Source organism: Lonchura striata, chromosome 12 (assembly GCF_050655825.1).
Source record: "Lonchura striata isolate lonStrDom1 chromosome 12, ASM5065582v1, whole genome shotgun sequence".
Taxonomy (NCBI): Eukaryota; Metazoa; Chordata; class Aves; order Passeriformes; family Estrildidae; genus Lonchura; species Lonchura striata.
Window position 1 is genome coordinate 7,270,171 of NC_140714.1, and position 23,654 is coordinate 7,293,824.

Genomic DNA, 23,654 nt, shown 5'->3' on the forward strand with positions numbered 1-23,654 from the left:
CGTGTGGGGCTGTGGGCACATTAAGGACACCGCGGTGCCCGTGTGGGAACACTGGGGACACCGCAGTGCCCGTGTGGGGCTGTGGGGACACTGAGGACACCGCGGTGCCTGTGTGGGGATATTGAGGGCACCGCGGTGCCTGTGTGGGGACACTGAGGACACCGCGGTGCCTGTGTGGGGACATTGAGGGCACCGCGGTGCCCGTGCGCGGCTGCGGGGACACCGCGGGCACACGCGCCCGCCCAGCCGTGACTCCCGGACCCCCGCGGCCATGGCGGCGGCGCGGCCCCACCGGGCATGCGCGGGGCTCTCTCGGCGCTCGCTCCCCTCGCCCCGCGCGTGCAGCACCGCGGCCAGCGCCCGCGCGCACGGGGCGGAGCGGGGCGGGGCGGGGGCGCGCGCGGGCGCGGCGGCGCGCGGAGCGGAGCCGGGCGCGGGCACGGCTGCGCCGAGCGGAGCGCAGCCCAGCGCGCTCCAGAGCTCGCCCGGCCGAGCCCAGCCGTCGCCGCCGCGATGTTGGACCCGTCGTCCAGCGAGGAGGAGTCGGAGGAGCTGGTGGAGGAGGAGAGCGGCAAGGAGCCGCTGGCGCCCGCCGCGGCGCGGCTCTCGCCCAGCCGCCCCGGCGAGGGCCCGGGCGGCGGCGGCGGCGGCGGTGCCGGCGGCGGTGGGAGCGCCGGGGGGCTGCAGCCCGGCGGGCGCGGCAGCAGCGCGGCGCGGCCCGCCAGCCCCAGCCCCTCGGTGGCCAGCGAGAAGGAGAAGGATGAGCTGGAGCGGCTGCAGCGGGAGGAGGAGGAGAGGAAGAAGAAGCTGCAGCTCTACGTCTTCGTCATGCGCTGCATCGCCTACCCCTTCAACGCCAAGCAGCCCACCGACATGGCCCGCCGGCAGCAGAAGGTACCGGCCGCGCAATGCCCTGCCCGGCTCTGCCCTGCCGGTCGGGCTCTGCCTCTCCTCTCCATCACCCACCCACCTTTGGCTACTCCTTGCCACCCCCTGCCATCCACCAACCCGCCTGTCCCCTTCTTACCCACCCGCTGTTGAGTTACCTTGTGCACGCTCCTCTAGATACCCCTCCGTCTGCATCCCTGCCCATTCCTCGCCTCCCTCTGCTCCCCGGGCCTGCAGCTCCCCGGGCACCCCAAGGGCACTCCGGCACAGGGCACCTTGGGCCCACGTGGTGCGCTTTGCTGGCAGCAGCCCTGGCTCGGGGCAGCCCCCTGACCCCCTGTCACCCTCCACACTGCTCCCGACATGGTCTCCCACTCAGAACCGGCGCGGTGACACACATCCTTGCTTCTAGTTACGCAACATCGGGATTCGGGAAGTTTGGGATGTTGGCCATCTAAAGGTTGTCAAAAGGAGAGAAATGGGTTATATTGCTGGAAACACCAGGCACGTGCTGTTGTCTCCTGCAAAGGGACTCTACAACTCCATGCTTACTGCAAAGTTTGCTTAACTGGGAGTGCTGGCACTGACTTGGGGAGTTGCTGAGTCTCATTTCAACTTCTTGCAAGTGTTTATGTTTGGCGAGCTCCCCAAGACCGGCTTCCTGGCAAAATGCAGCAGCAGAGGTTTGCAGTGAAGTCTCTGTCACAGTCCTGATTCTTCCTCTCCCAGTGTGTCACCACAGCAGGGCCGTGTGCTGCTCCAGGCAGAGCCTGGGCCGGAGCGCTTCACCTGGGCTCCTCATCTCCAGGAGCTGTCTTGGAGCTTGTTTCTCCTCTGAGGCACAAGCTCATGGGCAAGGGCAGAAATTAAGTTTCTTCTGGATCTGAACACAAGCATCTTTCAGTCAAATGTAGCCAACTTTTTCTCTGTGGCAGCCAGAGTTAAGTCTGTGATGTAACGTAGCTCTCTGAAACAGCTGGCTGAATTTTTGTCACCATTTTCGGTTGAGTTTCTTTAGACTGCAGTTTTAGCCTTGATCCTGTTTTGTGTTGACAAATGACCTTTACAAGTCAGGCAGACTCCTGGATGTATTGATGCAAACGACATTCAGTTCTGCTACACCACAGGACTATTATTAGTCATTGCAACATACGGAGGTAGGAAAGTGTATCCGTACTGTATCATGTAGTTTAAAGGCAATATAGGACAATCTGTTGCTGGAAGCTTGAATGCTTTTGTTTGCTGAGCAAAGTACATAGCTGAAATTATAGCCAGGTTTTATCTGTTTCTTTTGCCTATAATGCTTTTCAACAGATTGTGAATTTCCAGAGTAGTTCTGGCTTTTGTTTCCCATGCAACTCCTTTGTGTTAGAGAAAGATGATGAAACTTACATTACCGTTAGTTTCACTGAAATAAAGCCAAGTAAGTCCTACAACTGTTTCTCACATAAAAGTGAACTGAAGACGAAACTTGCATTACTGTTAGTTTCACTGAAATAAAGCCAAATAAGTCCTACAACTGTTTCTCATATGAAAGCGAACTGGAATTGACAAGTAGTTTATCCAAAGGAGCATGCAGCATCTTAGTTCAGAGAAGAGTGGCTGAGAAGGACAGTTTATAGTCCCTGAAGTCAAAATAGTGCACTGTGAAAGGACAAGAAAAGGGAGAGGAAAAGGTGGGGAATAAAGTGCAGGTGAAACAACAACAAAAAAAAAATTATAAAATGGCAGCAATACTCAAGACTATGTGGAAGTTACACAGGATCTTGGGAGGAAATAATTCATTCTCTGTGAAATGAAGAACATAAGGAAATATTTCTGGCTGACTAACATAGCTAAAATAGGTGCGTCTTTAGAGCTGACCATCTCCCCTCAAACTTAGCAGTGAAATGGAATTAGGAAAGCTAAATTTGCCATTGTAACACATGTCAAATTGAATTTACCCTTTAAAAGGTGAATTAATTTTGTTTTTTGTTTTCTCTATATCCCTATATTCAGTCGTCACACTGGGAGTAGATCCTTGCCCTTTTTTCTTTGCCATGACTCCTACTGAAGTCAATTAAAGGACTACCAGAGCCTGGAGTTTGTTGATGAACTTCATGTGCTCCTCTGTTTTGCTTTCCTCTGGGAAAGTCCTTTCCTTCTCTGGCTGGAGGGGGACCAGAGAGTGAAGGTGAGGGACTTGATCACTCTTGAGCATCTAGCTTCAGTTGCAGTGTATTGATTGGGTCTTCAGTAATGGTGAAAGTGTCAGGTGCTCAAGACTCACCACACTGGAACAAATACATTTTGCTTCTTGGGGGAAAGGTGAGAAAAAACTGGATTTTGGTCCTGCTCTAATGGGGGCTGTTGTGTCAGATTGCTCATTGGCAGAAGAGGGATAAACTGCTTCCTTTCCCATGTGCCATTTGCCTCTCCACCCTCACAGTCTGTAGTTTGCCTGGGAAATACTTAATCCTTGAAGAAGTAGGGAGCAGAAGATCCCCAAACATTGTCATTTGCAGTCTCCAGGTTGGTGCAGGACCACGCTCCCTCCTTTCCCAGTGGTGCTGGACAGAGGCTGCAGGGGCTGCTGCTTGATCCACTGAACGTGCAGGGTCCTGGAGATGCCAAGGCGTGACCCTGCCCATCTGCCCACTTCAGTCACTGCCCATGGACAGGGAGCCCCACCGGGACCCTGCCCAGGTGAGGGGACCTGACTTCATGCTCAGGCCCCACACCCATGTCAGGGAGATGCCACCACAGATGTGTCTGGACAGAACTGTGCAGCAGTGAGAACTGCTCAGCAGGTTCTGCCCAGTGCTGGAAGGAGAAGGATGAGTTTTGGCTTCACCTGGCTCACAGCTCTCCCCTGTAGAATGGGAGATGCTGTGACCCTAAGTACAGCCCAGGCAGGTGACCGTGGCTTTATAGGTGAGGCAGTGAAGCTGTTGCCCTGCAGAGTGGTTTCCTGTCTGCGTTACCTGATAACAGCCAGCCCATCCCCACCACAGCTGAGATGGACTGTGTTGCAGTCAGCCTCTGCCAGGCTCCCAGAGCCTGGGCAGCTTCTAATAGCTTCACCTTCTTTGCAATTTTCTCAGATAAGAAAGTGTTGATTTTGCTGTGGCCGCAGCACTGAAGTTCTTGCCTGGGCTGTAGATCCCTTTGTACCTCCCCTGAGGTGTGTAATCCTCCCTCCTTGATCCTGCAGTGCTGCTGTGTCAGAGCTGGCTGGTGCCCGGGGGCTGGGAACACACCGGCACAGCGGGCACCAGTTGTGCAGCCACACACGCAAGTGTAATGCTCCGGAGCTGGAAATGCAGCCTGGGGTTCTGCAGCACCCATGAACCACTCTGGAATAAAGGGGGAACTGTATAGTTCAGGTGCTGTTGTGCCACAAAGGTAATTACCTGCTGCTTGATAAATTAGAATGTATATGAGAGCAAAGGGAGCAGCTGAAACGTGAATGGATTGTGTAGCTGGGTATTTACTGCATATGGGCATGGCAGCATTGCTCGTTTACACCAGCAGCAAACTATGTTTCAGATTTCCAGATGAATTTAAGCAGATGCCACTCAGAACTGGTATTTTTCTGATCCTGACACCCCAGAAATTTCAGCAACAGTGGAAAAACTGTTTTTTAGATCAGTGTGTTCAGGTCTGTACCTCTGTTTTGGGTTTATTTTGATGTTTATGGCATAAGGCACTGCTTGAGTAACTACACATCTGTGACGTCTACCTATAACTTATTTTATTTACATCTCACTAGCAGTATTTTCTAAGGGGAAAGAAAAAGGGCTTATTAGATACCTACCTGTGTTGTCTTTGCTTCCCACTTGGGTCTCTTTTTTAAGCCACCACTGAATTCCAGGCACATTTGAGATGCAGACAATGGTCTGCAAGAAAGATACTCATCCCTGTAAGGCCCGGTGAAAATAGGGAGATTTCATTTTTATCTTCTACCCCAGATGGGAAGAAGGTGCCGTGTGTGGGCAGCCATTACTAGACACTGGGAAATCTGAGCAAGAGATCAACTGAATGTGGAGGAAAAACTCCCATCAGAGCTTACAATATTGCTGGATATGGAAGGCTCCGGCCTCATGATGCAGCTCAAGAGGAAAGTGGCTTTGCCAGCTCCGTGGCTCTCAGAACAATGTGTTTTATTACTGCAGATGGCACTGAGCTTGGTAATTGCATGCCCAGGGTGTGTGTGGTCTTTTCTCTAGATCATGCTGATTTGTTGGAAGTAGAGTTGAGACGACCAGCCGTGCTTGGTGCCTTTTCCCACTTGATCCCAGCTGTCTGAAGCCTTTGGGAAGGCAGCTCAGCTGGCAGCCTAGGGATGTTGGACAAGGTGTGTGTCTGTAGTGATGCAAACCAGGCATCTTTGAATGTGGGTTGTCAATGTGGGTTGTACCTCTTGCTAAATATCTCCGCAGCACGGCAGTCAAAAGGCACAGCACAGCCCTGGAATCGGTGTTTGCTCCTTCAAAATAGCATAAACTGAAAAGACTTCTTGGGAAAGGGACATCAGGAAGAACTTTTTAGGAGATAAAATGAAGAGAGCACATTAGGTCAGACATTGTTGCAGTGGTGCCACTGCCTGCTTTCCTTCCTGCAGAATAAGGGGGTAGGCAGGCATGAAAGTAAATCACTTCCCAGTGGAATAAATGCAGGATGAAAAAAGTTCCAGATTTGTTGCAGATTATCAGGGCTACTCTTGGGAGAAGTGGCTTATGATTTGGGTCCCTGTGTAAGCCTGTGGGATGACGTCAGGTGCATTAGCAAAATTCTCAGTCAAATTCAGCAAAGCATTTAAGCTTGTGATTTGCTGAATGGTGATTGATGTAAGCGCAGTGCTTAATGCAGAACAGGTGTGAGGGGTCATAAACTATTAAATTGGTTACAGTGCATCTTGAAATACTAAATTCTTTCCATTTCAGCAGGTACACAATGCTACAACAGTAAGGACACAGTAAAGCTAGTGCAGCCTTCCAAATGACCACATACTTCTTACTTATCATGGGTTGGATTGTTACTCTCATGCCATACTTACACAAGTTCTCTCATAAAAGCACCAACACATTGTTCTTCTGGGACAGACTGAACGCAGGTGGTGTTGGGACTTGCTTTAGCAGCTTTCTGCTGGAGGAATTTGTATTTTGTGGTCAGATTCTGCTATGCTGGTCCCAAGATATTTGGTTTTCTCAGCTCTGCAGGGCAGGAGAGGTAAAGACGATGCTCTGCTAGTTTTCTGTCTGTCCCTCAGTTGCTATTTAGTGCTGTTTAAGAAGTAGCTGCAAGGTCCAGGCAGCTCTCAAGCATGAGCTGTACCTCATACACTGCTCTGTAGTTGCAGCAAAGCTTGCAGGATAATTATTAGTGCTATGCCTATACAAACCTGGAAGAGTAGTTAGGGGCTGGCTTCACCACTTAGATGGCTCAATATGGGCACAGGCCACTGCCACCATCAAATGAGGGCTGTGTGTGTGGCTGGGCTCTTGGCTGGGGCTGTGCCCAGCTCTGTGCCAACCCTGAAGTGAAGGTGAGCCTGCTTGCAGAGCATCACTGTGGCAGGGAAGGTCTGGCACATCTGAGATGCTGTGCTGCTTAGCGGTGTGGAGTGCAGAATGTGATTACTGTGCTCAAGTTGTCTGGAATCTGCAGAAAACAGTTGTTTTCAGTTAAAAGACTTATCATTTATTTTGCCAGAGCCTTATCTTAATTTAATTCTAGAAGATATTAAATATTTGTCATACTTTGGCTATTTATATACTTGCAGTTTATTGGATTGTGAAGTGGGTAATGAAATAGGCTGTGAACTTGGTGAACTTGGTCTTTGGCTGTTGTAAAACTTTGCAGTTCCTGATCCACAGCCTGACATTTCAATTATCATGGGTGGCACCTCTTGGGCCAGAGATGTTATGAACTAAGAGTGGAGAAGATGTATCTGATCATGCAGCTCTAAGCCCTGCTACAGCCCATCATTTCAAAAGGTGTGATTTATGGCCTTGCTTTGCATAGTCTAGACACTCCCTGAAGCACTTTGCCTCTTGTACAACTTGTAATTTTTTCTGCTGAATGGTGAGTCACTGGTTCTCCATTTACCTATGTGGAAAGTGGTTGGCAAGTCATTTCCCTATGCAGTTTTTTGTTAGCTGGAGAAATATTTAATTTGTTTTAGCTTATTTAACAGTAGCAGCCCAGCCATCACAACTCTGCTACTAGCAGTGTATGTATACAAACCCCAGAGCTACTGCCAGTGCTGTAGTCCAGAATGGTACAAGGTAAACCTCCTATTTCTGTTTCATGATGTAAACTCGATCAGTACGTTAAGACCAATCAATACAGTAAAATCAATAGAGCTGTTGCTTGGAGAGTGTTGATGTGAATCCAGCTAGTGGCTTCAGCAGCGCCAAGGTTTCACCCCCAAAGTGATCTCTAGAAATCACATATTTTACTGTGTCTTTAAGCATTAAGACTAATTAAAATGGTAGAGTCCCTTAAAACAGCAGACAAAGGAACTTTCCCTGGTGGTGAGCAGCTCTTCTCCATTTGTCACCCAGGAGGGTGGGTGGGGTTTGATGGATGGCCCCGCAAAGGTCTTCCCTTCCTGGAAACAGAACAGAGTGAGGTCCAAGGGAAAGTGCCACCTTCCTGCCCAGCTCTTTTGGAGCGTTGTTCAGGCATGGCAGGACAATCAGAATTGTCTCCTCACCTTGGATGCTGCTTATGCAAATGGCACCACCAGCTCACCGTGGGTCAGAACTGAGCCTCGCTTCTTGGAGGGCATGCTCCAAGGTCCAGCAATAGGGTCCAGCTGCTTCTTCATGAGGGTGGAGAGGGGATGGAAGGTTCCTGGGGAGCTCCCCTGTGTCGTTACCTCGGAGATACTGAGAAAAATACACAGAGCATCCTAGCCTGGCACTTGCTTAGGAAGAAGTTATTTGTGGGTACAGGATATTTGGGTTACTTCAACCAGGTTTTCCTCTGAATTGTATGGGCTTCGTTCTTGAAACAGGACATAAAGTGCAGTCGCTGAGTGTTTGATGTTAACCTTTTGAAATTGTTGTTTGAAAAGGTGCTTTTAGTGATAATATTGGTATTGTTTGTCTGTGATTCAGGCTGATAAAGTCAGACATTTGCTAGAATTTGAACACCTGAGTCAAAGTGTCATGCAAATATTTATTCGTCTTGGAGTAAGTCATGCTGTGTTTGTAGTTGTCATAGTTCAAAACCTGTCTGTCTACTTCACAGTAAGGTTGGGAGCTTGGACTCTTAGTAGTGTCAGGTGTATAGTGACCCTCATGGGCATCTCCCCATGCCTAAATGTTAATATTTGATGAAGAAACTTAATGAAATCTAGATTTAGTCATGTTTTTTAGTGACAGTGCTGTGGTGTTTATCTTTGGGGATTGGCAATGTGATGTGCACATCTTGAAAGAACCTCATTGACTTTGGTAGGACTTTGGGCTAATGCCACAATACATTTCTATAATTCCCTGACAAACAGGGCTGATGGTCTAGCACTGGCCTTTTGTGATCTTGTGTGCTAAATTAGGGTGACATTCACACAAGGGCAGGGACTTTCAAAGTGAAGAGTCTTCAAATCTAGCTTTGTCTGCAGACCACCTTCTGCTTCCTTTTTGGGGTGAGATTTAGATCCACACTTGATGATTTAGATTTAACATTTATGAACTGGATCTGATCCTGTACAAGCATGGAGCAGAGTGACCCTGACTTTGCAAATCTATTACTCCCTGTATGTCTTCAGCCAGGTGAAGAATTTTGGGGGAAAAGATTCAATAAACTTTTTGGCAGTGGAAAAGAAGTACTTGTTTAGGGTGTTGTTGTTGCCTGAGGCACTTCTGCAAGAGAAAGAGGCCTCGTTTCCGGAGCAGCCGCAGCACTGCAGTGTGCACAGGCTCAGTTCAATCTCTTGGAGCAGGGATAAAAGGGGGTGGTTTGACTCCCAATTGCCTGTCTGGCACAGGGGAGGACAGTAATAGGGAGGAACGGCTGTTTTCCAGGCACACACACCTTGAGGAGCTACTGATAGAAGAAGCTATTTGTTAATAATTGTCTTCTTGAAACAGTCTTGCCGGTTGCCTTGTAAAGAGCACTGTTTGCTCTAGCATTTCAATTTGATTTCTGGCATTTGCATTTGATCCTGAGAACCCATTCAGCTGGAGAGGATGGCAGTGGGAGTTTGCAGATGCTTGTAGCAGCCACTGATGTATGTTAGTTGCAGTGTGTGCTTTCAATCAATGAGGTTTGTGGGGCTGGCTGACTGCTCTGGGATGCCATTCTCCCTTTCCTGGGGAATTAAGTTACTAAGGCACATGATGCTAAGTTGGCATTGCCCTCAGGTACAGAAGGCTTCGATCCTGTTGAAGAGTTTTACTGCCTTAAGCACCCCAACATGTGATCACAACCCACATCACAGGGGAGCTCCCCATGCTTTCCTCAGAGCCCCTCAGAGAGGGGCAGTGATTTGCCTTTGCTGGTAGGGCCATGGGTGTGTGCATGAGGGTCATTTCAGAGCCCAGAGTGTCACACCCAACACACAGACTCTGGCTGGCACTGGAGAGGACAAGGTGCCTGGCTGGTAGCATCCTGGTGAGATAAAGGGACTTGGCTGTTAGAGGGAAAATAGACCCATACTCCTAAATACAGCTCCCTGCTCACTGATATCGGTTCTGCAAGAAGGCACTCACCCATCTAATTTACAGCTGGTGCTTTGCTTGGAAATGAACTCTTATCCCAAGGAGTGATTTGGGGAGCCCTGTCCAGCCAGTTGGCCAAGTGAACCTGAATACTGCAAAGACACTTAGGGAAGAAATTTCTGGGTTTGCTCTGGCCTGCCTTGACGTGTGGCTGGTACAAGTGGCTGTGGAAGGGAGAAGCTGCTCTATGAGCAGCCAGCCAGATGCGACCTGTGTTTCACTCAGTGCTCCCCTCAGGTGTCCCTGTTCCTGTCTGAAGGGTGTAAACAGGGAAGGAAGGAGCATTCAGGTGTTATGTTTTAGACACAGAAAATACTGGATGATTTGGGAACAATTAGTTGCAGCCATACGGAAGTTCTGTCAGACTGCTACTGATGCTGCCAGGAGTTGGAGTTTTTGGAAGGAGGTGCTTTCACTTTGCCTGATGTGATGATGCAGGGTGTCAGTTCCTCCCTCACCTCAGCAGCAGAGAATTTAGGCATCTGGAAGGTGATGTGGGTATCATATAAGCAGAACATCAAGCAAAAGAGAATTTTCTTCTAAGATGCCAAATACCTTTTCCTAATTCAGCAAGAGGGTACAAATGCTTTGCATGTTGCATGTGATGAGTTTGCTTTTATTGTCGCCACCACTTCCTTCTTTCCCAGCAGACTGCTCTCATTCTTCTTGCAACCAGAGATGACAGGCTCGTCTCTGCCTCGGGAGGAAGCTAATGGGGTGACACAGCAGGAGCCAGCTGCCTTGCTACCTGCATGGTGACAGTGCAAGGAGGAAGGCAGACCACAGCCAGCACTTCTTCAGCCACGGGCCAGGCTTCATGACCTGAGAGTGGTGCACGCTGCAAAAACCAGCACTGTTCCTCCCACCCTGGCTCTGCAGACCACCCTCTGCCAGTGGGACCTCCAGGCAGAAGCCATCTGCTGCTGTTATCTGAGGGTGTTCTGAGCTGCATGGGGCTGGTTTTTGGTGCATAACAAAGAACTAGCCAGAGTTAGGACTGCAGAGACTTTTGTGTGCTCAGTCATTTGTGAGGGCAGAGCAACTCCCAAACATGAATTGTTGCTGATGCTCTGCATTGGGAAAGAATGGGGAACTGGGAAGGGCACAAGGCCTGGCTGAGGGAGTTTAGAGTTGGGAAGTTTCAGCTTTGCTCCCTCCGTTTATCAGGTGTCTGGTGCTTTAGTCTGTGAACTTTCCACCTCTGAAGGGTACCTGTGAAGGAGCTGGAGCAGCGAGGAGGGACTGCTGGTAGTTCTCAGGTGTGGCTGTGTTTTCCTTTTCCATCTCCCATTTGCTCTGCATCAGATATGCCCAGGGCTATGCACATATGATGGGAAATAATACTCTTCTAGCCTCTAGCTGTCTCAAGAGAGCTGGTGTCCTCAAAAGACTTGAGTTGATCATGTAGTGGTGGATTATGTTGGCCAAGACTCTGCCTGGTACAATTTCTACTTGTTTATGGCCTCCTGGACTTAAGTGGTACTTTCTACTCTAAAAGATGTTGGTTGTAATTTTGCAAAGACTCTCATGGGTTTTATCTACTCTGAGGGCTACTTCTTTCCCGGAATCTCTCATGACACATTCCTGCACAGCCTGAGCCACATGCCCAGCAGGGAGAGGAGCAGTTGTTGCACTTGTTCCAGCCTAACTGGTGTAGGGAGGGAAGGCTGGGCAGGGAATGGCATCAGAGAGCCTGTTTTTTAAACTGAGCTGGCTGCTTGTACCAGCTATATGAGCCTGCATGGCTGAGCCATGGGCATCCCCTCGAGGGCTACACCAGCCTGGGGAGGGCGTTATGAGCAGAGCAGAGTGGTGGAGCATGCCTGAGGCACAAGTAGGGAACAGAAGCAACATGCCAGTGGCAGGATGGAGGAAGTGAATTTGACACTGGAATTGCAGTTAGAAACTTCTGATTTTGCTTGTTTTTAAGTGCTGTTACAAGTGCGTGTGCTTGTGCAAAGGTTATGAACTGAGCAGGACGGGGTCTCCGTGGGCATTGTTAGATTTCTCCATCAATAGTGAAAGGCACTGAAGTGCCTGGACTCCTGTGCTAGCTGATATAAAATGCATGTTTCCTTCTAAGGTTGCACTGCATCCCTGCTGCTGAACTTTTATTTGGAGTTCCTCAAACTATGACCTCTGAAGCCTCTGTGGCAAAACTCCTGCTTGGTACATATTTCATGCAGCAGGATGTGAGTGATAGAGATTTTTCCTGTAATTTCATCTCTCCCTTTTTGCAGCTTCTGTTGTATGCCAAAATATTCCTTTCTGCACAGAAGTCACCCCAAAAGTGAATCAGATCCTGCTGAGCAGGACAATCTTCCCACCACCTATTTATAGTGCATGCAATTACCCTCCATGCATCTCGGAATTCTAATTGCCTTTTTATTGCTGTTTGTAGTGTGTTAAAGGTTTTTGAATGCTCATGCCTTGTGTTCTCATTAGCTCTATTTATTCCTCCTTTGGCTCCCTTCCTCAACCTCATCAAATTTAGCATCTTCATGCCTTCAGGGCCTTGGACAGCTCTGCCACTTCTGACTTCTCCCATGTCCTTGCTTGTGTTGCTGCTCCAGATGCTTTGTGTTCCCCAGTCTCATTCTGACCTGCTCTTGGGACCTGTCTCCTGGAAGGGGCTCTGTGCCTGCTGTGATACCCTTCTAGTGACCCCTTTGCTGGGCAGGGTGGCTCAGGGAAGGTGCCTCAGTGTCTCTGAGGCATCTGTCCTGTATCAAACAGGACTGTTTAGTATGGTGAGGCTGACCAGGCAGTTAGGGGAAAGTACATGATTTCCAAATGGTGAGCAATAGTCAGGAGTCTGGGAGCAGCTGATAATAGGGACTGGGAGTTGGTAATCCAGGTGAGAGGCAGGTGCTGTGGCCTGGGGTCCCCTGCATGGATTTTTTTTTCAGGGTGTCACCAGAGCTGTTGTGTCACCAGTGGTCCCCTTGTGACAAGGCCCTTCTCTAAAGCCACAGTCCCTTGCGCTGGGGGCACATACAACTGCTATCACTGAGATTGCTTTTTTTAGAGCTTTGTGTGTATCCTCTACCAGTTTTTACCTGATGGGCTTGTGCAGCACCTGACACCCTGGTGGGTCACTGGGAACAAGCAGTAGCCTGTGTTTGTCTCGTATAGTTTGAGTGCAAAGTCCTTTACAATGTTGTTTGCTTTATGTTTTAGCCTTGTTGTGTGGCATTTCCATAGCTCAGATTAATTTAATTATCCCCTGAGGTGCTTGCTTGCTCACAGTTGTCCAGGACTTTATTGCCCTCCTCTTGTGTATTGAGGAGCCCACACAAATCTGAATCATCAGTAAATGTAATCACAGTGTTTGATGTTTGTTCTTCCAAGTCCGTGATATATACAGGGAATGAAACTGGTCTTAATACCCATCTGTGCCTCCCCTTTAAGCACTTCTTATGTTCCAACTTGCTTATTTGCTGTGTACAGCCCTGCCACTCAGTCCTACCAGTATTTGTATTGACCAGAGGAATTAATGTTTTATGTAAAATTGTAAAATATGTATCAAAAGCCTTCTCACCCTCTAGGTAATTTATGGCCAGAGCTTGCCATCAGCAACGTTAGCATGTCTGCTGAGCACAGTGTCTGCTCAGGAAGGCTGAGCTCAGTAGCCTGCAGAGCTCTGTGGGTTGGGGCTGAGGATGGGTGAGTCCTCTGTGCTGCCAGCCAGTGTCCCTACCTACGGCTGGTCTCAGTCTCCGACATGGTGGCACTTGTGACATGGGCTGTGCAGCGTTACTCTAGGCTGGCATCCTCATCTGTGGGCTCTGGCTGAGTGTGAGGGTTCATTAGTCAACAAGAGAATTACTGAACTGGAACAGCCTGGAGCTCCTTGGTCTCAGTGGGAGTTTGCTGTTTCAGGTTCCTTGTGAAAGGTGAAAGCAAAGGCAGAGCTTGGCAGTTTGGGCACTGACTGGGGGCTTGAGTTTCAGCCAGGTTACAGTTTCAGCTCTCTGCTCACTTCTTTGCAGACTCACACAATTATCCAGATCTTTCTCAAGCTGTCATCAATGAGGTGGTGAAAATACTACTCCTTCCTCCATAGAGCACTGGAAGACAGAGCTTGGGAGATGCTGAGTTAATTCCTTAGTGCAGGATGCACATCCGGGGGAGCACTGGGGCTGCACCCAGTGAGAGTGGCTGTGCTTAGCTCAGGCACTGAGCACCAGGGGCTGCCCCTTCTGTGACTTGCTGTGTCCTCCAAGCAGCTTTTACACCTGCTCCCTCTTAAAATAAGACAGTTAATAGTCTTGCATAATTCATGCTTACAGGTTGTACACATTTGATGATAGAAGGAGCCGATGTTTCATTTACACACCTGGGGCTTCATACAGATCTTAACAGCTCTGTGCACAACAGCCGTGCACCCTTTCCTGCTGTTTCTGTTTGGGCAGGTGGACAGCAGGCTGCCTGCTGTTTCCATAGGCAGGGCAGTGCCTGGCTTGCCTGCAGCCTGCTCCTCTGACATTTCCTGAGCTTGTCACAGGTGCTGCCCTCCTTCAGGAGGGAGAACTGCAGTGTAATGCAGAAGCAGGACAGGAAAATCTTCATCCTTTTTGCTCTCAAAACACAACTGCTCTATGAAAAGGAGGCAGTCTGGTGTCCTGAGCCTAGTTTTGCATTGCTGGGAGTCTGTGGAGCGAGGCTCTGCTCCAGATGGGCTCTCTTGGGATGCATATGGATGTGCTCTGGCTGTCCTTGCTTGGGGCGCTCTCAGTGCACAACGCGGCCTTCAGATGTTTGTTCTCTGGTGAAGGCTCAGGCTTCAGGGACAACCAACTGTGACTAGCAGGACATGGCCATTTTAACTCGTGTGGAAGCTCAGCTGCCCTCTGTTAAAGCCCACACAGTCAGGAGAAGAGTAAGACTTCTGATTGTTTCCTCCCAGCCAAAGGCATAAGAGCCAGTGGCCAGCCAGAAGCCAGCTTCCTTGTTTGGTTGCTGCAGGTTTGAGAGAGACTTGCAGCTGCTCCAGTAGTGTGGCAAATCATCTCCATTTATCTTTGGTGTTATGCCTCGATGATGTCAGAGAGTCTCTTTACATTGCATATATATTCAGACTAAGCAAATCACAGTGGTTTTCCTATTAAAATTTAATGATGAAATATGACACTTATAAGTGATTTATTTTTTTCTTTAGCCAGTTGTTTCATTTGCTGTATAACCTTCATGCTAGTGGTAATAATCTTTCCTTGCAGTGACTCAGGGGAATAGATGTGCCTTTTGAATTTGATTTTTTTACCTAGACAGAATCTTTGTGGTAGTTTATTGGGGTTTTTTTTTACAGCTCTGATTACTTGCTTTGCAATGCTGTGACCTATATTCAAGGTGAAACTTGTGATAAATATTTGTTTTGGGGAGAGAGGAACAGCCATGCTTTTGAGAAGATTAAGGCGTGTCAGGCAGCAATCCTCATTTCAATTAGACATCAAAATGCAAATTATCCAGACTTCAAAGTATGTCAAGGTGAGAGCAGAAAGGACTTTAATGCATTCTGAGATTAAGTTGAAATCCTTGAGCACTTTAATTATTCTTGGTTAGTTACGCTGTCTAGGAATGGTGTGGGGGTAAGTCACAGCTGTGCAAGGAAGCCCTTCAAAGATATATTTAGTCCCAGGATTTCAGGGGCTAGAGGAGGGATTTTCTCACCTGGATGCTTGGGAGACTTTGCTGTGTTGAAGGGTGAATGACAGAGCCTGGGCTGTGGGAAGACTGAAGTATTTTTTAAATTTCTGCTTGAAGAGATTAGCTATGGTTTTATGAAATGTAAATGAAATTCCTACTCTTCATTCTTCTTTTCTTGTATCTCCTTCTGACTTCTGAAGCAAACATTAATGAAAAAATTGGGGGTAAGAATTGCAAAAAAACCAACTTGTTCCTGTTGAAACCATGGGTACAAGGTCGTAGCTGTTTATGTAACAAATCTCAGGATTCAAAAAATGTCCTTGGTGTCATCTTGTGCAATTTTTCAGAGGTGTTTATGGAGTCACATTATTACTTTGCACCAAAAATTGTAGCCACACACTGTAATTGTATGTTGTGCACCTTTTGTATCCAGTTTGAATGATCACACTTTGTAGATATGACACAGAAGCTGAATGAAAAAATAGCAAAAATGCAAATTATACATCTATCTTATTTAAGAAAAACTTTCAATTATTCAATTATGTTAGCATGTAGACTCTGCACTAGAAAAACTTCTGTAGACAGAACAACTCTCTGTCTGTGTTCTTGAGAGCTGGACCTTGTGTGAAGAGCATTTGCAGCCACCTCACATCACCCCCTTCCCAAGGGAGCCAAGCAGCCAGGGAGTTCCTCATGGCTGGCAGATCTCCCTAGGCCCTGTGGGGCTGGGGGTCTTTTTGCAAGGCAGATCTGGGCATTGCTCTTGGGAGTTGCTGGGCCATGGTAACTCAGTAGAGCTGGGAAGGGCTACAAACAGGGAGGAAGAGGCAAAGAAACAACCTCCTGCGTCATGTGGGCTACTGCTGAATCACTGTTTATGCTGTTTCCGTACCTGCTGACTTGATGCATGGAAATAGGGTACCTCTATTTTTAGTTTTTACCTTGTGCATTCATGCACATGCACGCTGAAATTACACTTTTTGTGATGGGAGCAGTTTTTTGCCTACACAGGGAAAGTATTTCAGAGTTGTGGCACAGTAATGATTCCCAATTTCTTCCCTTCCTAAAATCATCTGCACAAGGAGAGAGTGGAGAAGAGCTGCTTGCTCTCTGTAGGTAGTACAGGATGCCCCGAGTGCCTTGAAGCTACTGCTGCAATCAAAGCCATCCAGACATGGTCCTGCCCCACTGCCTTTCTGGCAGCAGAATTACAGCTGCCAAATTTTATTCCATACCCTGCTGGCTTCCTTTACCCTCTCCTTTAGAGCTTATTTGATACCTAAATAGGATTTATCAACTATTGCAGCAGGACCACAGTGTTTTGGTTTGTTGCTGTCAGTTTTTAATCTGTGATTTATTTTGCCCCTGTTGATGCTAGTGGAGCAATATTCAGCTCTATCAGCAGAGGAAAAGGTCCCAAGATGAAACCAGCACATTTGTTTTGGCAGGAATTGTGTGTTGGCTGTTACCTGCTGCTGCATTAATTGTGCTGTGAAAACAGGCACCACATTTGAAGTAATTTAGACATAAATTAATATATGAGCTGGGATGTTGAAGTGAGGGAAAGCAGAATGTGAGGTGAGGGTACCAAAAAATTATTGTTTTCACTGGGGACAAGATCCGGTTGATGTTGTTTATGGTACAGGAAGCCAGTGGTTGCTGGTGGAACATTCCAGAGAAAACAAAGCTTTCTCATTCTAGTGTGTTGGGATTGACAGTGGCATTTTGGGAAGAGAAGAAATAAAAAATGCTCTGCTCTTAAATGGCTCTGTCATTCATGCAGCAGCAGCTTTGTGACACTATCTGCTGCAACTTCAGAAGCTGAGATTCCCCAGAGCTGATGAGATTATTTGACTCAGTGGAATTCTTTAGAAAATGCATTATTCCTTCCGTGGTATCCTCCTGATGCATGGGGTGCTGGTTTCTTCCACCAGAAAGCCTAGGAGTGAGTGCTGCTGCTGCTAAAATGAGTAAAGTCATGCATGCAGTGACAGCAAACTGGTCCAAAAACTGTGTCCCATGTAAGAAGTGTGACAAAAGGCTTGTCAGGATTCTGCCTTAAATTTCTGTGTCCAAAACCTTAATGCTGTACTTGGCAACCATGAGGTTTTTGCAGCTGCCCTCTTTGATTTGCTCTCAGGGGAAGGTAGCAGGGGAATAGCTGCTGTTCTTGAATTCTGGGTGAAGTTTGGCATTGGCTAGGTGGGAATTGTGCCTTTGACCTAAAGGTCTCTGTAGCTGTGGTTTCTGGAAAGTCTGGATGCTAAACTATCATCTCCCAGCAGGTCTCATGTCTTAAACCTCTTGCAGCAGACCCTGTGGCAGCATTGCTTTCCTTAGCAAGCTTATTCAGAGTCTCAGTATCCAGAAATTAGTATTGCCTCCAAATTCAGATCCATTTCTTAAATAACCTTTTACTGCGCTGTGAGAGTTTGGTCTGGTCAGCAAGAATGACTTGGTGATTCTGGTACTCACTCTGGCCCAGTGATGCCTGATGTCTTTTGGGTCCTTTGCTGCCCTTCATCCTTACAGAGCCTTGGCATCTGCACCCAGGAGAGAATGGTGTCCTTGTGAAACCCTTGCTGGTTCAGTTCTGTCCTTGTTTCAGGGATATCAGGAATGAAGCAGTCGCTTGCATCACTGCAGTGTCATTTTCTGCCTCTGGAGCCACACACAGAACTGCATCACGTTCACTCCTCGCTGCACGCACAGCCTTGGATTTCCTGGTGTGAAAAGCCTGCTGGATTGTTTTCAAATGTCACAGCAGGAAAGAGCTTTACTTCTCATACTCCATCATTTATGTCAGCCCAACCTGTGAGCTATTTGCCAGAAGCACGTGTGTGGGTGTAAATGCATTGGCTTTACATGGACCTGTCTTCTGCATGTTTGTAGCTGCCCAGTTGAGGAGCATCACCAGCCAGTTCTGGAAACTCATGTGGCAAAAGAGGGAATAAAGGAAAGAGGAGAGCTGAGGAGAGGTTGGAGGAAGGTGCTCCTCTTGAAGCAGAAACCCCATTTGCTTCTGCTTTACCTCCCTACAAAGAGACAAAGAGGGCCTTTGGACCGTGTAAGTACACTTCCCCCAGTAGGTGGGAATAAGGTAGAGAAAGGGCTAGGCAAGAGTAGCTGTTTAGAAACAGATCCATGGTACCTCTTGGGTTTGGGGGAAGAAACATGGAAGGTTTGGGTGCTTTTTTCTGGACCTCAAACTGAACTGCAAATATTTTCTCCCCAAATATGTTTAAAGCTAAGCTTTATGAGGCTGAAATGGTGTGCAAGCAGCCCCAGCTCTCCCCGAGGCTTAAATTTTCAGGCTTATTCAGAGTTTTGCAAATTAGAAAGGTGCTGAAACCAGTAGCCTTGAGCTTCAGTAGAAAAGCATTTGATGGTATGTGGCATCTTGCAGATTAGTTCTCAGGCACCATCCCCTGTTGGTGGTACTTTTCCATCCCTGATGCTGTCTGTGGCCAGAGCTCTCTGCTTGGCTTATAGCCACTCTCTTTAAGGCACAGAGAAACCAAGGCAAGGGGAAGAGGCTGAGCACAACCTGTGCAGAGAAGGTGCTCCCAAATCCATGCTGGCTGCCAGCTCTTTCTTCACTGTGCCCAGGGAGATGCCAGTGACTGTGCCAGGGATGCTGGGCATGGGGTGTGGGATGTCTCTAAAGATACCTGAGCAGACAGTTTGGAGGTCAATACCTTGTTAGAGCAAAGCCATGTGTCTGCCTTGCCTCTCTGCTCTCTGATTGCTGCCTCGGTGCTTCCTATCTGTGTCCAGTAAGCAAGCTGCTGGATAGTTAATTATTGCTCTGGTCTGAGTGCTGTATTACAGTCCATTCTGTCAATACTAATTGTTTTATAGAAATATGAAGTACCTCTTCCCCTTTCCTCCAAGGACTTTGAGACACAATGTGGGATTTAATGATATCATTCTCCCTTCTGTCCACTGTGAGCAGGAAAGTATCTCCCATTTTCAGCAGCCACTTTGGGCTATGTGTTGGAGAGGCACGAGCACTCTTATTTTGGGGTCTGTTCCTGTGCCTTTCCAAAAAAGCTCTTACCACGCCCTGGTACCTTTGGTGCTGTGTATTTATAACTAATCAATTGCAACCCAAGATCAGAGCTATGATTGTCAATTGTCCTGATGAATTCAGGCAATGCTTCATTACATTGTCCCCTTCCTGGGTGGGGTTTCTTTTTCTTGTTTTTCAACCTTTGGTTTAATAAATAGGTGCAAAAGAATAAATAACTTAAGCAGGGGTTTTAGGTGGGCATCTACTGAGAGTGCATCCAGTAGTGTGTAAGGATAGAACATAATGCAAATTCCCCCTTTCAGGCATGAAAATTGTCAGCTCTTGTATCTCCACATACTTGCCCTGAACCACTGGATAGCTCTTTGCAGGGAGATTTATAATTTTGAATGTGTGTTTTATTATTGCCCTGGAGTAAGCACAAAATAAACCCACATTCATTCATTATTAAAGAAAAGTAAATCTAAATGTGCCCCACGTTGTTGAGCTTCAGGTGTGTTTGTAGTGACTGATGTTTTGGGGCTGTGCTCTGGTTCTCTTTGCCTCACTGGAGGTTTGGTTGTTAGCTTTTAATCGTTAGTGGCATTGCATGGAGCAGGATGAATTCCCAGGCGAGCACCTGTGATCTGTGCTCTCTGTCATGCAGAGATGAAACAGGAAAAGCTCTCTGCCTGGCTGTGGGAACGGCCCTGCCACCAGGATGCTCCAGACCTGATCCTGACTGCTTTCTGTACCTGCAACTTCCTGCAGAAGCCTCAAAAATGAGATATAGGTGTGCCTGAGGGTGCTGGTGTGATTTTAACAGAGATGGGGAGGATTTGTTGACAGAAGGATGGTGGCAGAGTCCCGTTCCCAGTGGGGTGTGGAGGGTGAGAAGTGTTTTAGCCCTTCACTACACAGCACCTTCTGCTCAGCACGTGGTTCTGTGGTGCTCAACACAGCTGCAGGTGCACATCCTGGTGCTCAGATCAGGGCTTCATCTGCTGTCAGCTGGTTACACCAAGCAAAAGGAGGATGGTTGAATGCAAGGGTTGATGGTATTCCTCTGTTTTCCCAGGGGATTCACAGAGCAGACCATACTTAATTAGACTTGCTTTTATACTTAATTAGAGTCACTTTCCGAAAACAGTGCAACTTCTGGTGCTATCAGCACTTTGCAATGGCAAACATGGGAGGGCAGGCAGCATGGAGGAATTGCAGACCCACAGGGCCATAAATACTCAGACTGAGAGGCAGGACTGCTGATCCATGAGCTGAATGTTGCAGAATGACTGCTGGCTACTCTCACAGGCATGGCACAGTGCTGGACTGCTGGACATGCTCAGTGCATCCTTGTCAGGCTGAGGAATCCTTGTTGAATGTCTGAAACTGCTGTATGCAGGCTGAGATTACATGGCTGGCAGTGCAAGCTGTGAACTGGGAGGTGACACAGCTTTTTCTCTGAAGGAGAGGGTTTTTTGCATATTGTGTGGGATTTATAAACAAAACTTACTCCAATACAAGCTGAATCTTTCCTGTATTCTTCTAAAATAGGGGGGGGATAGGAGGCAAAAATTAGCCTTTTAGACTTAATCTCTGTTTTCTTCATCATCTCTATGGAGCTCTGAGGGTGTTTGTGACCAGAGATTTGTTGTTTGGCTTGGAGTTCCTGTACAAGGACTTTCCGTCTCAGCTGAGCACTCTCAGAGCTTTCTCTGCTGTTCTTCTCTGCTAACATTCAGTGAAGTTTGATGTAATGCTGATGTCATCTGCAGGACATTATGTTCTGTGGTTTTAAAATGCATCCCAATTTCAATCCTGATCCATGGGGCTTAAGAAAGCCTGTGCTGGTGCCATTGCTGTCACATCACCCAGCCTTGTGGAAGCCTGCATGTTAACTGGTCTCTGAAAACAGTTTCCTGCTTCTCAGCAACAAATGTGATTATGGTTACACTGGGGAATGGAAGCATGAGAAGCCACATTGTTGCATTAAAGGTCAAGTTCAGTTGATTTGACAGCAGCAGCCTCCTCTCTTCTACACAGGTGACTTCATGTGTGTCTGCCAAGGCAGGAGCTTAGATATTGGAACTTTTCTGGGGCAGTAACATCTTGGCTCTTAGTTGGGTTTTTTTTTTAAGAGAAGAGGCTGGTGCTCCTGTCTCTCAGTGGTACCCAATGCTGCTGCTTTTTGCCTGCCATCAGTGGGAAATGGGGAGCCCCAGTGCTGTGTGCAGCTGGACTCTGGGTGGGTGTGATGGCATCCTGCTGTGTGAAACCAGCACCTGGAAACCCACAGGATGTCATGGAGTGGGACCAGTTTCCAGGCTATGCCTGCTTGGGGCTTGTGGCTTGAGGATTTATATTTTGGGATCCCATGTTCAAGGGTGAGTGAGCTCCCACACATGTACCCAGGGATATGCAGCAGCTCGGGATGTCACTGATGATGTTTGTTACCTTAACATTCATCTCCTGTGTTTGCAAATCTTGGTGTGAGCTGTAGATTTTTTTTGTTAGCATTTTGGGGCAATTTCCTTCAGTTCCTGATTAAAATGCATGTGTTTTTCCTCATTTAAAAATATCATATGTATCAAAAAGCTAATGATCACAATACCTAGCTTCCTTTTCCCCAACAAAGATGACAGCAGTGATATAAATCATTCTGTTGCTGATTGTAAAATTGCTACCTTCAGGCACGTCTTTATTTTAGGGTTGGATTTTTTGGCTGCCAGAATTTACAAGAGAAAGACAGTTAGAAATTTTCTCCTTTTAATATATAGTTTTCACAACTCTCAAGTCTCTTTATCATGTCAAACTGCTTTGGCTGCCAGGCTGGAAAAAGCAGAAGATTAAAGTGCCTTTTTTTTTTTCCCCCAAGCATGCAGCTGTGCATATAAGTATATGGTGTCTTTCCTGACGTAAGATAAAGTCATAAAGATTTCCTGGTGGGGTTTTGCATTGCTCTGCTATTGGGGTCCTTGTTGCAGTAGACAGTGAATGTTATTTCCTTGGGACTTTTTTTTTTGTGTGATTTGAGCCTCAATTACATTCCTCTGGTTCCTGGCGTGGTTGTTGTGGGATCACAAACCTTCCTAGCAGTGAGGTGCATTAGCTCCAACATGTGCAGAGTCCTGCTGAGAATTTGGATTTTAGTTGCTAGTTTTTGAAGTGAAATCTTAAACCCATTTCAATGCAGCATCATATGGAAACCCCAAGATTTGTTTGTTTTGTTGCTGGGATAGTTTTGGTTTTTTTTATTTTAGGTGGTTTTTTTTTTCCTCCCACCTCTGTGGGGAGATGTAAATGCCTGTCTAGAGAAGTCAGGAGCTGCAGAGGCTATCTGAAATGCCACCACCATCTGACCACCTCCCAAATGGCCGAGCTCTGTGCTTGGTGGATGACGACAGCAAACCCTATGAAGGGTAGTGCTTGTATTTAATTCTGCATTACAATCCCTTTAATCTAGGATTATATCCAGTTGTTTTCTTCATGCAGGGTGTGTGCTGTCAGATAAAAGCAGTAGCATCTGGGAGGAGAAAAATTGCTTCAAACAGGGGCTGAAAACCTTGAGTATCAGCAGGTGCTTTTATCAGAAGCATAAACCTATCTCACAAAAACTGCCCAGGCAGGTGCAGGGGCTGACAGGACCCTCCAGCTCTGATAGATTAAGACCCTGGGAAGGCAACTAGTTGCAAATGAAACAGTAATTGCTTTCCCCTCACTGAATGAAATCTTCTCTGAGGCGATTACACAGATTAAAGCTTCCCACTGCAATGTACCAGAATAAATATAGCCTGTGCCTCTTGCGGGGGCTGCTGCAGAGCAGCATTGGCTGCAGGATGCCTCTTGTGAGGTACAGCAGGGCAGCTGGAGTGAAGGGGAGAAATCCTGCAAAAATAGGGCTAGAAGGACCTAGGCTGTCTGAACATCTTCCTCTCTTAAAGCTGGATTGAGCATGCCCAGGTTGTTCCTGGTGGCACTTGTCCAGCTGGTCCCACTGAGGATGTGGGGACATGAATTCCAGGGTCAGCTCCTGCTGTGCATCTGCATCCTTACTGGGACAGGGCTTTGCCTCCTGTATCCAGCCCAGCACCTTTGCTGTAACACATACTTTTAATTTCTTGTCATGAATGTGAGTGGCAATGAGTTGTTTTTTTCCCCAGCAGATTTTTCCATACTTTCAGGAGTCTTGTCCTCAAAGCCTTCCCGAGGGAGCTCTTTGTTTCTTACAGCCCTGCCCTGGGCTCACATTTGTTGCCTTTGCTCCTGCTCCCCTTCTCAGGGGTTCCCTGGGTGATCAGTGCCACCAAGGTGCCCTTTCCCTGTGCTCTGTGAGTACTTAGTGCACCCCAGCCATGCACTTTGCATGTTAAGTTAAGCCATTACCCCAAATAACAAATGCCTTT

General features: G+C 47.5%; 1 protein-coding gene across 13 annotated transcripts in view; it reads left to right on the forward strand.

Annotated features, from left to right (window-relative positions):
* The first annotated feature begins 403 nt into the window (after positions 1-403).
* The window catches only part of CADPS (calcium dependent secretion activator), a 206,050-nt gene continuing 182,799 nt past the window's right edge, over positions 404-23,654 (forward strand). For all 13 annotated transcript variants that reach the window (XM_085590072.1, XM_077786151.2, XM_077786154.2 and 10 more), the window contains exon 1: positions 404-894. In XM_085590072.1, coding sequence (XP_085446198.1) covers positions 514-894 — 381 coding nt within the window. In that variant the 5' untranslated portion in view covers positions 404-513. The remainder of the gene's footprint in view (positions 895-23,654) is intronic.